General features: G+C 30.1%; 3 protein-coding genes across 4 annotated transcripts; 2 read left to right on the plus strand and 1 right to left on the minus strand.

The window, feature by feature from the left end:
* Positions 1-963: 963 nt before the first annotated feature.
* LOC124914888 (B-box zinc finger protein 19-like) lies at positions 964-2,708 on the minus strand. The gene is made up of 5 exons (XM_047455511.1): positions 2,212-2,708; positions 1,737-1,833; positions 1,543-1,658; positions 1,257-1,457; positions 964-1,180 (listed from the first exon to the last, which is right to left on the minus strand). The coding sequence occupies exons 1-5, from the start codon at positions 2,302-2,304 to the stop codon at positions 1,172-1,174; spliced, it is 516 nt and encodes a 171-aa protein (XP_047311467.1). The 5' UTR covers positions 2,305-2,708; the 3' UTR covers positions 964-1,171.
* Positions 2,709-6,848: 4,140 nt separating this feature from the next.
* LOC124914909 (calpain-15-like) lies at positions 6,849-9,823 on the plus strand. The gene is made up of 7 exons (XM_047455536.1): positions 6,849-7,095; positions 7,539-7,849; positions 7,952-7,982; positions 8,565-8,638; positions 8,738-8,922; positions 9,024-9,104; positions 9,479-9,823. Exons 1-7 carry the CDS (start codon positions 6,921-6,923, stop codon positions 9,528-9,530), a joined length of 909 nt encoding a protein of 302 aa, XP_047311492.1. The 5' UTR covers positions 6,849-6,920; the 3' UTR covers positions 9,531-9,823.
* Positions 9,824-10,584: 761 nt separating this feature from the next.
* LOC124914978 (50S ribosomal protein L24) lies at positions 10,585-13,619 on the plus strand. Of its 2 annotated transcripts, none has more exons than XM_047455615.1 (6): positions 10,585-10,717; positions 11,701-11,789; positions 11,870-11,965; positions 12,368-12,471; positions 12,567-12,703; positions 13,335-13,619. In XM_047455615.1, the coding sequence occupies exons 2-6, from the start codon at positions 11,730-11,732 to the stop codon at positions 13,415-13,417; spliced, it is 480 nt and encodes a 159-aa protein (XP_047311571.1). In that variant the 5' UTR covers positions 10,585-10,717; positions 11,701-11,729; the 3' UTR covers positions 13,418-13,619. The 2 variants fall into 2 exon arrangements, with proteins under 2 accessions (XP_047311571.1, XP_047311572.1); XM_047455616.1 differs by having other exon boundaries at positions 10,659-10,717; positions 11,709-11,789.
* Positions 13,620-14,298: the final 679 nt, after the last annotated feature.

The raw sequence follows: 14,298 nt of genomic DNA on the forward strand, positions 1-14,298 counted from the left end.
GAAATCCTAACATATGAGCCTCAATTTTTATTTTTATTTTTAAATGTGGAGTTTATTTTAAAATAAAATTAGTTATATATATTTAAGTATAAAACTAATTTTAAAATATCATGAAAATCATAATTATAAAATCAATTATATAAATTTCTTTATTTGAATAAGTATTAATTTTAATATAAATTCACTTTATTTCGTTAAGATTAGTAAGATAATTTGGTAAAATAAAAATAATTTGTAAAATTTTAAAATGATAAATTTTAGATAATAAGAGTTTAACTTAGATTTTATCTAAAATAAACTTTTAACCTCTTTGAAAACTCATATAATCATTGTATTTTAAAAATTCAACTTGAAATTTTATATATTGAATTGTTCTAAATTGGTGTGTTTCTCTTCAATGAAATTTATCAAGCTAGATGATTTAATTATAAACTTTGGGATCAACAAAGTAGAGATCATATAAATCCTAAATTATCTATTGTTGTTTGGAAATGGAATCGGACAGATTTTATTTTTTTTATTTTTAAATACCTAAGTTATTATTATTTACTTAAAATTTAATATTTAAAATTTGTAGTCACACATATTTTACAAGTTAAAAAGGTAAAATATATATATATATTTATATAAAATATTATAATTTTAATTAGTATATGTGGATTTTTTTTAGTGAAGTTGAAAGCTTTATTTTCAATCACACATCTCAAAAATATCTTATTTAAAAAATAAAAATCCTTTTCATTATATATTTATATTATTAATATATTTTTATTCAAAAAAACCTTTAACACACACAAAAAAAAATAAAAAATATAACACAAATTCCCTCAAACACCCACATAACAAGGTCTTGACAATGTAGTTAAATAATGGAAAAAAATAAATTCCCCTACAAATAATGAAAATAATAGTCAATGACTTATTTGACAAATAAAATCACAACTTTCTACAAAAGAAATAGGTCAAAATAAAATAAGTTTAATAAACTATATAATATGCTTGTTTTAAATGTAAAACTACAATGAGAGGAGAAAGCCATGTGTTATAAGACAGTGTTCTATCTTCTAAAACCAAAACTCAAAGTATTTTCCACAAACATTATCCAAGACATTGCCATGACCACAGTCAAGATTCATTCTTCGCCGCCTTGAAGATACATTTACTAATGTATTCAGATGTCCTGTTGTTACAAGAAGAGTGTTTATGAATAAAATTGTTTAATTTGAAACTAGGATCAATGCTGCCAGTAGCCTGACCTGAGTATTGGAAGCATGTTCATGTAATCGATTGGGTTTCATATTCAAATCAATCATATTGTTCTCAGTTTTGTGATTCCCATCAGCATTGCCACCAGATGCCCCTTGTTTGTGTTGATCTTCTGCTTCCATCATCGACTGGTTCTGCTTCCTTTTACTTTCCTCAAGTTCCTCAGCCGGACTCATTCTGTCACCTGGAAACTGCAAATCAAATCAAATTGAAACAAAGGATCAATGAAGTTGAACGAAAACTTGTATAATCCCTGAGCCATTACAATTCACAAACCTCGATTCTCTGTCGCAACACGAGATATCTTCCATGAGTTCTTTTACCACCTACATGTACTGCAGTATCACATTGCAAACATAGGGAACTCCCGTCTATCTCACAATAAAAGAAAGCTGCAAAAGTGAAATGCTCATCTTTAAACAATAGGAACAACAGTTTCCTCTGCAAATTTGAATGGAAATTGCACATACCTGGTGCATTTTCACATATGTCGCAATTAGGAACACCACTTGGCTCTGCAAGACCAACTCTTACATGCCGACTAGCTAACTTATTACACATGTGTACCTGCACCCATATACTAAAATGTCAAGTCTAGCCACTTCTAGTCTAGCAGCAACAAGAGGTGGATATCCCAGTCTCCTTAGAGGTCTGGGTTCGAGCCCGTCATACGGTAAATTATGCGCTTGATTAAATGGTTACGTGGGTTTTTGGGGATATAGGCTTAACCCTTTGTTCACATTTTAGATTCCAAAAAAATGTAAAGTCTAGTGAGATTAATTCGAGTGTTTTAACTTAGGTATTCACTAAGATGGAGATCCTTCATTCATACAATCATACATATATCACGATTCATAATACTGATTCTGTAATCCATCATATTAAAGACGAAATTTTTAGAAGATTGTACTAATCATATGTAAGATTGAACAATCACGAAAATACCTTATCATCGCAGGATTGGCAAAGCGCGGCCTCGTCGGCGGCACAAAACAATACAGCAGGGGCGCTCTCGCACGAATCACAGAGCGTCCGCATCTTCGGGCACGGCAATAGGGAAAACTGGAATCAGCGTATAGTCAAACTGGTTGAATTCGTGTTCGACGGATCACCTAAATCGGAGTTCCAGCCATGGGTGCACTGAATCGAGCATTGACCTAAGAGAAGTTGAAGGATCGGAAACGAGAGGCAGCTAGAGAAACAAGAGTCGTATCTGTACACGGGTAGTTGGAGTTAGTAAATATATGGGAATGTAAGAAGATCATATATATATTTATATATGGATGGATAAATCTGTTTGATTTGAAGGTGGTGATGATGATGAAGATGAAGATGGTAGAACAGAAGAAAATAGAAGAATTGCGAATGGGGGCAATGGGAGGTCAGGAAGGAATCTGGAGTTGAGGCAATGGGACCTCAAAGACTATGGTGTCTAAATAGAGTTGGATGGATATTTGAGAAGACATGTATATATGGAGCCCATTCTATATATTGCAATGCAATTCAATTGAAATTGAAATTGCCTCTAGGGTTGTTGCATCATTATGTATATTTTTCTTTTTTTCTATTAGCACTTGTATTTTATTTGATATTTGTGTTTTAAGTGAGTTTAACAACTCTATTTAGATGGTTCAATTAGGAAGAATGGTTCTTTAAGATTCTCATTAAAAACACTTTAAAGTTTTATATTCACGATTAAGTGATAAAATGTTCGAAATTGAATTTCTTACTAGAACACCTCTGATAAATGTTACGTAAACTCATATGTCTTCTTACAAATATGATCAAACACAAAAGAGGCTTATCAACCAATTATTGGTGCAATTATAACATGTTAGAATACTGAAGTCTTTGTAACATTCTTAAGAGCATCGTTTTCTGTCTCGGTTTTATATTTGTTAGAATTTCGAAGAACCGTGTTATATAAATTCGTGTCATGACTCTATACTATTATGATATGTAATAATTATTTTAAACTCCTTTACACCCATTTAATTTTTAGTTAAACATATTAAAATATGTATTTTTTTTATTATTTACATAATTTTTGCAATAATAAATAGACAATTAAATATTAAAGCACTGACCTAGTTAAAGTTAAAACATTAGAGATAAGTAAATAAAATTGGAGCTTTTAATACCGTAATGAAAACATTGTTAGAAAAAATAATTTAATTAATAATAGTGGAATATATATAGATTGTGATTAAATAAAAAAATATATAAAGTTTTTAAGGATGAATAATGGCCACGAGATTGATTGGAGGGACAGGACGAGACCTGTGAAAGGCTGCCCAGGTTTCTCTCCGCCACCAGTTTGATATCTTCCCCTATGGTGGTGTGGGTCCCACTTTCTCTGTTTCCTTCTTCTACCTTCTACACGTTTGTTATTCTCTCTCCTCCCTCACGATTCATGCACGCACAATATATTTATATTTTCTCATCTTTTATTTATCATTTTTTTTAATATATTTAAATATTTTCTTACAATAGATTTAAATATATCATAATTGATGAAAGAGTTTTATTATTAAAATAATATTGTCCCTACTCAAATAAGGACAAATCTATACTTACTCAAATCATGGTCAAAGAAAAGTTTAAATAAAAGTATTTTATAATTTTTTTTATTATTATAAGAAAGTAATTTAAATGAGTGAATAATATTTGTTCACATTGAGTGGTTGAAATAATTTTAAATAAACACTATATTAATATTCTCATCATTAATACGGTTAAAAAAAACACCTAATTTAATCTATTATCAAATTTATTAAATTTTAGTTTAAAATGTAAATTATGTAATAAATTGGTTGAGTTTTGATTAAATCAATAAAGAACTCTAAGAGCTTGTTTGATATTTGATTATTGTAGGTTTCTAAATATTTTTTATTTTTTTTAATTGATTTGGTTACTATAATATTTTATTATTTAAATTTTATAAAAATAAAATAAAAATATTTTAATATATTAGTTAATTGATTGAGAGATTTGTTGGTTAAAAAATATGATAGGTTTATTGGGTTTTAAATAATAATGTTAATTACACTGGTATATTTTTAGAATCTTATATTGTTTTAGATGTGTTGGGATAAAATGAACATTATTACTTTTTTTTATTATCTTTGTGATTGTATTTAAATAATTATCATTATATCATAATATGGATTTTAAAATAAAAAAAAAAATACTAATTAAAACCACATTTAAGAGCAAGTTTAATAAGGTGTTTTTATAATTTTTTAAGTTTTATTTAAAAAAATTGTTGAATAAAAAATGAATTATTTAAAATTTGTTTAAAATAATTTTTATATTTAAAATTTAAATAATAATAGTAAAGTAAAAGTATTTTGATATTTTTATTAATAAATTTTTTAATTTGATTAAGAAATAATTTTTAAATAACTTAAAATAATTTAGAGGTCGGACTAAGTAAGCCCACAAGGAGAGTTTTCAGAGTAAATTTATTTGAAATCAACTTTCCAAATTAGCCTGTTCAATCTTTTATAAATTAGTCTTTTCACTGTTCAAATTAATAACTTGGTATATATATATATATATATATTTATTTATTAATATAATAATTTATCATTAAATATATTTAATTATTTAAATTATTATTATTTTATAATATAATAAATATTATCATCACCTTTATAAATAATTAATATACAATTATTTTAATATAACTATTTTTTTATAAATTATTCATGAAAATTATAAAAATAAAAGTCATTTAAGATAACGATAAAACAATATAAAAGGATCGAAACAAATACAATGACTTGATAATTAATAAAACATATTACAATAATCTTATTTTAAAATTATTGACAATTTTGCTGAGAACATATCGTTTACTACGTTTAGTATGACTTTCTTGGTCACACATCCCACAAATTATGGTCCTTCCTAAATTGTCTATTTAAGTTCGAATTCGTTGACTTTGATCTCGTTTATTTTTCTCCTTTCTTAAATTTTCATTGGGAATGAGATTATTATATTTCTCAACAATGTGTTAATGAAAACGTTCAATATGCTTCGTTAGGCATGAGATGAAATTCATTTGCCACATCTTAGAAGGTGTTGTCAAATTGTGATATGACTTAATATATTGAGTTCAATGAAGCTTGCATATTAAACAATCAACAACTATATGCGAACATGGAGAGTGATACCGATACCATTTTTCACAAGAACACAATCATCTACGAAGGTCGACGATATGCTTGTTGTCACATTTCCAAAAAAAATTATTTGTTTTGTAACGTGCAATAGTCACCTCAAAGATCCCAGTTTGCTGATTGTATGAAACAACTTTATATGTTGATGACTTGCTTTCAATCTTTTCAAATAAATTTGGATGAAAATGTTTTAAAATAACAATACATGAAATGTTATAAAAAAACGTAACAAGAAATTGATAAAGAAACAACGTATATAAATTATTTATAAAGATGATGATAATATTTATTATATTATAAAAAATAATAATTTAAATAATTAAATATATAATGTGTATTTAATAATAAGTTATTATATTAATAAAAAAATATTATACTGAGTTAAAAATTTAAATAGCGAAAGAGACTAGTTTAAAAAAATTGAATGACTAGTTTAAAAAAATTGAATAAATAGAAAGTTGAATTTTAAATGAAGCTACTTCATCCATCAACCATCAAAGACTTTGCAACCCTTTAATAAAATAAATAACATATTACTAATTTTGTTAAGTATAAAAAATCTATAATAGTTCAATATTTAACTTAAATTTATTATTTAGTCATGATTCATCTCACAAAAATAATATTTTTATCAATCCTTTTAACGTTGAAAATTCATATTTTCTTAGTTATGTTAGACCAAAACTCGGGACCCAACTCTGAAATCAAATGAACTCTTAAGATCAATATCGTCAAACACAAAAATTTAAGTTTAAATCGTTGGCGGATTCTAATAATTATATATTATTATTAATTTTATATATAATTAAATATTTTATAATGGACTAGAATTAAAAAATTATATATTTAAATTTTAAATTAATTAAAAAATAATAATAAACAAATAGATTATAAAAATTACATTTACACAATTAATTATATTAATTTATTTATTTGAATAAATAATATTTTTATATAATTTATAAATATAAATTTGTTTTTCTAATATAAAATACTATAAAATAGTAAAATCTAAATTATTTATAAACACGTAAAATAAAATTTTATTATAGTAAATTTGAAATGGTATAAGTTTATTTATTTAAGAGTTTATTTTTATAGACCACTTTCTGTTTTAATCTGAGTCAACGGGATTAGCATTTTTTTATCACTACACTGTCTTGGTTAAAATCGATTTAGTTTATAAACGAAAATATATTTTAGTATTAAAATATTGAGCTAAAAAAATAGAGTACAAATGCAATTTTTTATATACATATTATTATAATGAATATATTTGTTTAAAATTACATAATATTTGTTTAAAATTAATTAATTTACATTTTAAAGTTTATAATAAACAAATTAAAACAAAAAAAAATCAGAAAAGGAGAAAATAGTAACTTAAACCTTCAGCGATGAAGACAATACCCATGGAGTAAGTTGAAAGTGGAAACTGGCAAGGGAGTGTCTCAATTCTGGTGTAGGAAAATGGGAACAGGAGGAGAAGGGAGAGAGGGAGATTGGGATTGCAACGCCTGCAGTAATCGGAATTACGCCTTCAGATCATTTTGCAATAGATGTAAGCAGCTCCGCCTCCTCGTCGACACTAATACCCCCGCCGACTCCAAGTGGTTGCCTCGCATTGGCGACTGGGTATGCACTGGTAAGCATTTCATTCCTTCCAGACTAACTGACACCCAGTTTGAGACCCAGTTTGTGGCGTAGTTTCTGGGTACGAATCTGCCCTGTGTTGGGAGTGTTCAAACGCCGAATACATGAGCGTAACTTAACCTAAAATGTGTTATACTGACTCAATCTGTATCTCCTAGTTTGCAATAATATGTTGCTATCTGTCTTAATCTATAATAGAGTAGTGTGGTTATGTGGCTTTGCTTTCTTATTTTGTGTTTTCTTTGCATAGAACTGACTGATTACAGTGAATATGATGTTGTGGCTACTCTCTTCAATATTGGTTTTGTTTATCTCATTGGAATATTAAAAACCCTATTATTATCATCACTTAGAGGGTCATGTGTAAATTTGGCTTTCTTTTCATCATCCTGAATGTGTTTGAATTGCCTGCACGATTGGGTAATGGATCAATAGGTTGTACTAACAACAATTATGCATCAAGAGAGGAATGCAAAAAGTGTGGGCGACGAAAGGAAGAAGCTTCGTTACCAGCAACAGCATTGCCTGAATCACTACCTATTAATCCGACTCACATTTCTAAGGGGAAAGCAGGAGTGGAGCCAAATCAGGGGAAAGGAATACTAGGCAATGGAGCTCTTATGCATATGAGCTCTAAGGGGTCTTCTATAGTGACTGATTTAAAGACATCATCAAATACTAAAGGTTGTGGAAATGGGGACTGGACATGCACCTGTGGTTTCCATAACTGTTCTTCTTGTGAGCAGGTAGGATCTTTTACTAGAACTTTTTGCATTAGGCTTGCAAATTGCCATGCATTATTTTCTGTTTTCTAGTTTACTTAAGCTTGTCAATCCTTTATTTTGCAGTGTAAAATATGCAATGCTTCCATACCACCAGGTAAACCATCATTTTCTTTTTCTAGCTGCATTAATTGTTTTTTAAGTGTTGTAGGCCTCGTTTGTTTTCTGTTACTGAAATTTATAAGCGACTTGAATGAGAATGATGAAAGACAGATAAGGTCATAGAGTTATATCAGGTGTTTTCTAGAATTTACATATTCTGGAGCAAGAGTTCATTAAAGCCATCAGTCACATGTTTCCTTTATTAATCACAACTATGTTCTGTTCTTGGGACATTCCGAACCTAAATTAAATAAGATGCCTTTTTTTTCTTTTTTTGAAAAATAGAATTATCCGTATGCTTACGTGTTACAAAAACGTCCTCTAATCACAACGACAAAAATAAATGCAAAGTCACAAGAACAACTACGCACCCTCCAGAGTCCACACTAATCCAACCAAAACAAAACTCGAAACAATCAAAGCAAAGCAACTCAAAGTAAACAAAACAAACCATTTGCTCATTTTATTTTCTTTCAAGAATAACTTACAAAGTATTCCCGGAAGTTGCTTTATACAACTTGTAAGTTTTATTTTATTTTTTGGGAGTGGTATATTTTCTTAGTTTTTCATTGTACAGTTCATGGAACGAAACGATTAGCGACAGAGGAATTTGGTAATGGCCAGGAAAACAAGAGAAGAAAAGCTGGACAGGTAATTAGATAGAGAAGATAATTTGTCTGTGATGTAGATCATCAATTGGGGCTCCTTTTCACTTTCTTGTTATATATTTTCATTGATTATTTTTTTCAGATGCGTGGATTGCAGTATGTGTACCCTGCATTAGAAGAAGGTTATGTTTTGAGTGAAGACCAAAGTTTAATTGCCTATCCATCTCCTCCTCCACGTCCCAATGAAAGCTTGGCACCTCCTTCTGGTTTGGTGGAAGATGTGCAAGTTCCACCTTCGGTTACTATTCCTACCATCTTCGGAAAAGGGTAAGCAGTTTTAATGCTCCATTAATAATGTGAACATAGCGCTGTTAAAGCTCATGATTCTTTCCTCCCTTTCCTTTGTGTTTGTTCCTCTCACTTGACAGAGCAAAACAGTGGCGGGAAGGTGATTGGATGTGCGTAAGTTGCAACAATCACAATTACTCTTCTCGGTCTAAATGTAATAGGTAAGTCCTTCTCATTTCCCTATACTTAGAGCTTATTTATTGTAGTTTATTTTCTAAAAAAAATCATCTGGGTTTTGATGAAGTGATTGATTCTGGGTAATTTTACCCTAATTGTAACTTCCTCTAAAAATGCCTTGGGACTTGATGGACCCTGTGTGGAATCATAGACTGGTTCTATATTCTGAGACTGCATCTTAATGCATACCATGTAGTAGTTACAAACTACCACTGTATTCACAATCATGGTGTCATTATTGGGGTATTTCATGGCATATGATCAGATAGATTTTGCAATGCCGGGTATTGAGTAAAAAGGTTCTAGGTTCTGGTCATGATCATTTGCTAATTGCGATAATTTTGTTTACCTTCTACAGATGCAAGATTAAGAAAGAGGCACCTACTTCTCAACCAATCAGCGTTTCTTAATTTATTATTATGTATGTATGTATTAATTAAGTGTTTGCCAAACTTTGTAAATCGTAGGCTTGTAGCATCTATTTCCATTTTCAATGGTTGTAACTTGTACTTGTACCCACCTTTTGAGATGCACCAAGTTAGATTATTATTAATGTTAACTACTTAAAACTAGTGTTACAAATTTACAATCCTTTTGCATCACTTTCATAGCAAATCTATTTACATAGTTTTTGTCATGCTTTGCAACCTAGGCGAACAGCCACTTATTATTTAGTCCATTAAAACAAATGTGTTTGAAATTATATGTCAAAATCCAGTAGTTTCCCTTGGAGGCCTGTTAGGGTGTTCTGCCTTGGTAAATATACACACAACCATCACCTGGTTAATCTCGCGAATGAATGAACTTCATTAGACATTACAAGCATGCCGATAAAAGGCGAAATCCAATAACTTTTATAACTCTTTTTTTAAAGAATGAAATTTCCATTAATTGCATCGATGCCACAAATGTGGAATCATTTGAAACTAGCTTGACATTGAATGTTGATAACTACAAATTCCACATTTGAAACTAGCTTGAAATTACAATAAACCGGTTACTACAAATGAAATTACCGGTTACTAGTATTACAAATGAAATTGCAAGAAATCAGTTATTCATTGTGGTTTAGGGTTGTAGATTAAAAAGAAAACTTAAATGGACAATGAAAATGATCCGTTATATTTTTATTCTGTTTAAATAAATATGACACTATTTATAAAATTATGAATACAGACCACACATTTTTTTAAAAATCGATAAATTTTAAAAACTCAGTCCATATATTTATCCAAACTAAAAATTTTATTTTTTTTTTCTATAAAGAAAATTATTGTAATTTGTATAAAAAAAACCCTCTAAAATAACCAACATTAAATCAACTCTGATAATTGTTCCCACTAAAATATTTTATTTGGTGACAAGTTCGGGTTAGCAGAAAGTGGGTAAACCCAACCCGACCCAATTTAGTAGTTCGGGTCGGAACAAAAATGATTAAACCTATTTCTTCTTCAGTTGCTGCTCTATTGCAGTAGTTTGTCACTTTCTTTCTTCCATCCTTCTTCTTCTTCTTCTTCCTTGGTGGGAGAACTGGGAACCTAAATTAAGCCAGGTGTCGCCGAAGAAGCTCGGGTCTAACGTTCAATATAAGATTCAGGTTAGCTTTCAATAAACCCATTTGTTTCAGGCTGTACTGCATTTTTGCTCTTATCATTAGAACGGATTTAGCAAATGAAAGATGTTTGGGCAAATAAAGATCAAACTGCAGGATTTAAACAAATTCTCCTCTCAGACCAATTTTTTCGTCTCCAGTCCTAACTATTTTTCGGAAAATAGCGAGGAATCTGGAAGATTGATGCATTTCTGTCCCTTCTCCAATTCCCAGTCTGAGGAACTGGATGATGCGCTAAATCAAAAAGGGTCTTAGTTTCTGAGGTTCATTTCATGTTGCTGAAAGTCTGTTCCTTGTTTATTTGTTCTTGACACCATTTCAATTTTATTAGTTGTTGGTTATCTTTACAAGATGTTTCTCTTATTCATAACTATAGCTACCATATGCATTGTAAAACGTCAACATGGCTTCACAGGAAATTACTATTAAGCACCTCTTTATCTAGTTATGTCATGAACAATGCTGTTGTTTTAGGCTAAACATTAGTAAAAATATATTTTTTATAACTTGAAAAGATCCCAGGCAACTCTATGAAAAAGGAACTCAATCTTAATCATGCTTTTCATATGAATTGATGTTATTTGATGTTTCAGACCACTGCACACGCCTTGCTTACTTATGGGTCTAGACTAATAGGCAAAGGGATACCAGTTTTAGTATTTATATTGCAATTTGTAGCTTTATTCATATATGCAAATCTTCCTAACGCATCATCTAGTTCCCCTTATTTTATGTGTTTTCTTCAGTTATATGAATTCATAATTATCTGATTACTACTAATGAAAAGAAGACCCAACTTCTCAACCAAGCCCACTACTCCATCAGCCCATTTGTCTCATAACCTACCTGCCTACTACTCTATATCATCCAATTTGTTTCTCCTAACATAACCCGAACCCTAATTCCACGTATCATTATATTTCTCTCAAATTACACTATGAGATTCTAATATGTGTTAAATAATAAAGACTTGCAGACTTTCTCTCCAAATCTTAGTATGGGTTGGAAAGCTGCTCAGAAACTCATTCACCACTGGAAGATTCTCCGAGGCGATAATGTATGGGAACAAATCATCTCTATAATAATAAACATCAGTGCCTTCCATAATGGTTACTGATTCGACTTTTAAATTTGCAGGTTATGATTATAAGGGGAAAAGATTGTGGTGAAACTGGTGTTATCAAGCGTGTCATTCGCTCTCAAAACCGTGTGATTGTTGAGGGAAAAAATCTGGTATAGTGCGCTCCAAACATTGCATGAGTTCGATATTGCTTATTGATGTTATTTTTTGCTTGCTTTAAACTTGAAGTTGTTGCATTGTCTTAGAGTTAAATTTCTTTCTGAACTTTAAGTTAGCTGACAGTAGTCTAGGATTTGTTGTAAAGACAATTTTGATGTTTTAACCAAAACTTTCTATATCCCATCATTTGATAGTTTGAATTAGTTCTATTAGTGTGCTTCTTCGGGTGGCTGATGCATTAATCCTCTTTGTCATCCTAACTTAGCCTTGAATTGGCTGGGGCATGTCGTTTAGTTTCTGACAATCAAGTTTAATCTTCCTTTAATGATCTTTGTACTAAGAATTTCTTTTTGCAACAATGCACACTCTTGATTCTCGTGCTGCATTATAATCAGGTTAAGAAACATATCAAACAAGGCCAAGGTCATGAAGGTGGGATATTTTCAGTTGAAGCACCACTCCATGTATCAAATGTTCAAGTTCTTGATCCAGTTACTGGGTAATGATGTGTATCAGATTAAATCTGTGGTAATGACTAATGAGTTTGTCTTTGACCTGCCCAACATTTCTTTGATGGTCAATGGTTATCTGCAGGAAACCATGTAAAGTTGGAATTAAATATCTAGAAGATGGTTCAAAAGTAAGAGTTGCTCGAGGTATTGGAACATCAGGCGTACCAATTCCTCGCCCAGATATTCTCAAGATAAGGGCAACACCCAGACCTACTGTTGGTATGTAACCTAATACTTTTGTCGTTCATATGTTTGTATCTCTTTCATGATTTATAGTGCGGATGTTGCTACATGCTAGAATCCTTAATCTAAAATTTGAATTTTGCTTTAACTCTCTCTTATTATTATAGCTCACAGCTTGACTTGTTTACTAGTGTCGGTCCATAAATATATATCCTCTAGTTTGCATAAAGTTATATTGTGTTTCTATGTTTGTGTAGATTTTCATTTGCTATAAATTATTCATAGGATATACACTTTGTAATAAGATACTGTATATAGGTTGTTTATATAGATTACCTGCCTACTTTTGGATAAATATGCTTGTGTAGGCTGTTTAAATTCTCCTGCGAAACAAAACCTTGCAAATCTGGACCTTATTTTGGGCTTGTTTGATGTGATTCAATCATTTTTTCCATCAATTCATCACCCAAAATATCATTATTGTATTCTTTATATAGCATTTTAAAATATTAAATACTATATCGAACAATATCCTTTTAAAATAATCAACTTTTCTTGAAAATAGGATCAAACAAGCTCTTGTTTACACCATGCCTATCTTTTTGACATATTCTATACTTTTGAAATATATCTGGTGTTGTGTTTTGTCCCTACCCCCACCCTCTAGCCGGTTCGAAGGATACTCCAGAGAAGGTGGTAATGGAGGTGACCTATGATGCGAAGACAGGAATGGGAATGCCAGAACTGTGATATTTCTGCACTTGTTTATTTTGCTGACAGTTTCATCACTATATGAGGCATGTCTTTTTTTATTGTGTAGGACCAATTGAAATTGAATGGTAACAAAAGGCTTTTCAAGCTTTGAATCAATTGTAGTACCATGTTATTTCATCTGTTAAGTTGTTTCTGTTAGTATGACCCCATTTTTATTGTGGTTTTGATCTGTGTCTGAGTAGACTCATTTTATAATATGATTTAATTTAAAAACTACTTGCAAAATGATATAGAATTGAAGTCAATAGAATCTCCTATCCTTACAAATCTTAGTTTTGTCCACCATACACCTTCTTTCTTGTTCTGCAGTTAATATGTCCAGTTTGTTCTGTTAAAGTTTAGAATTGGTTTTATTGTTGTAATTGTTGTTCTAGTTTACATAGACAAACTAATATTGAAGTTAGGATGATCATCAAACTAAGGCCTTGTGTTGGGTTATCTGGAAGAAATTTTGTCTTTGATGTAATAGTTGATTATTTGAATGAATTGATTAAGTATTTTTAATGTTATAAAAAGATTAAGGATATTTTAGTTTACGATTTAAATGAATAAATTAAAGAAAAGTAATGGTTGGTTGTAAACAAGTAAAAATAACACAAATCAAACAAGGGGCCAAGTGACTCAAGAATATAAGAAAGGGAACAATTGTTGTACCTATCATATCTGTTTGTTAGAAGGGGGTAGGAATGAGTACAATTCAATATATATATATATATATATATATATATATATATATATATCAACAAGTTTTTCTTTCAAAGAAAAAAAAATTTACCTACAAAAATATTTTCAACACTCCAAAGATATTTTCTCTACTTTGCTCATTGGCCAACAATGGTTTCACAAAATAGATAAAT

The sequence above is a fragment of the Impatiens glandulifera genome, chromosome 9 (genome assembly GCF_907164915.1).
Source record: "Impatiens glandulifera chromosome 9, dImpGla2.1, whole genome shotgun sequence".
Lineage (NCBI taxonomy): Eukaryota > Viridiplantae > Streptophyta > Magnoliopsida > Ericales > Balsaminaceae > Impatiens > Impatiens glandulifera.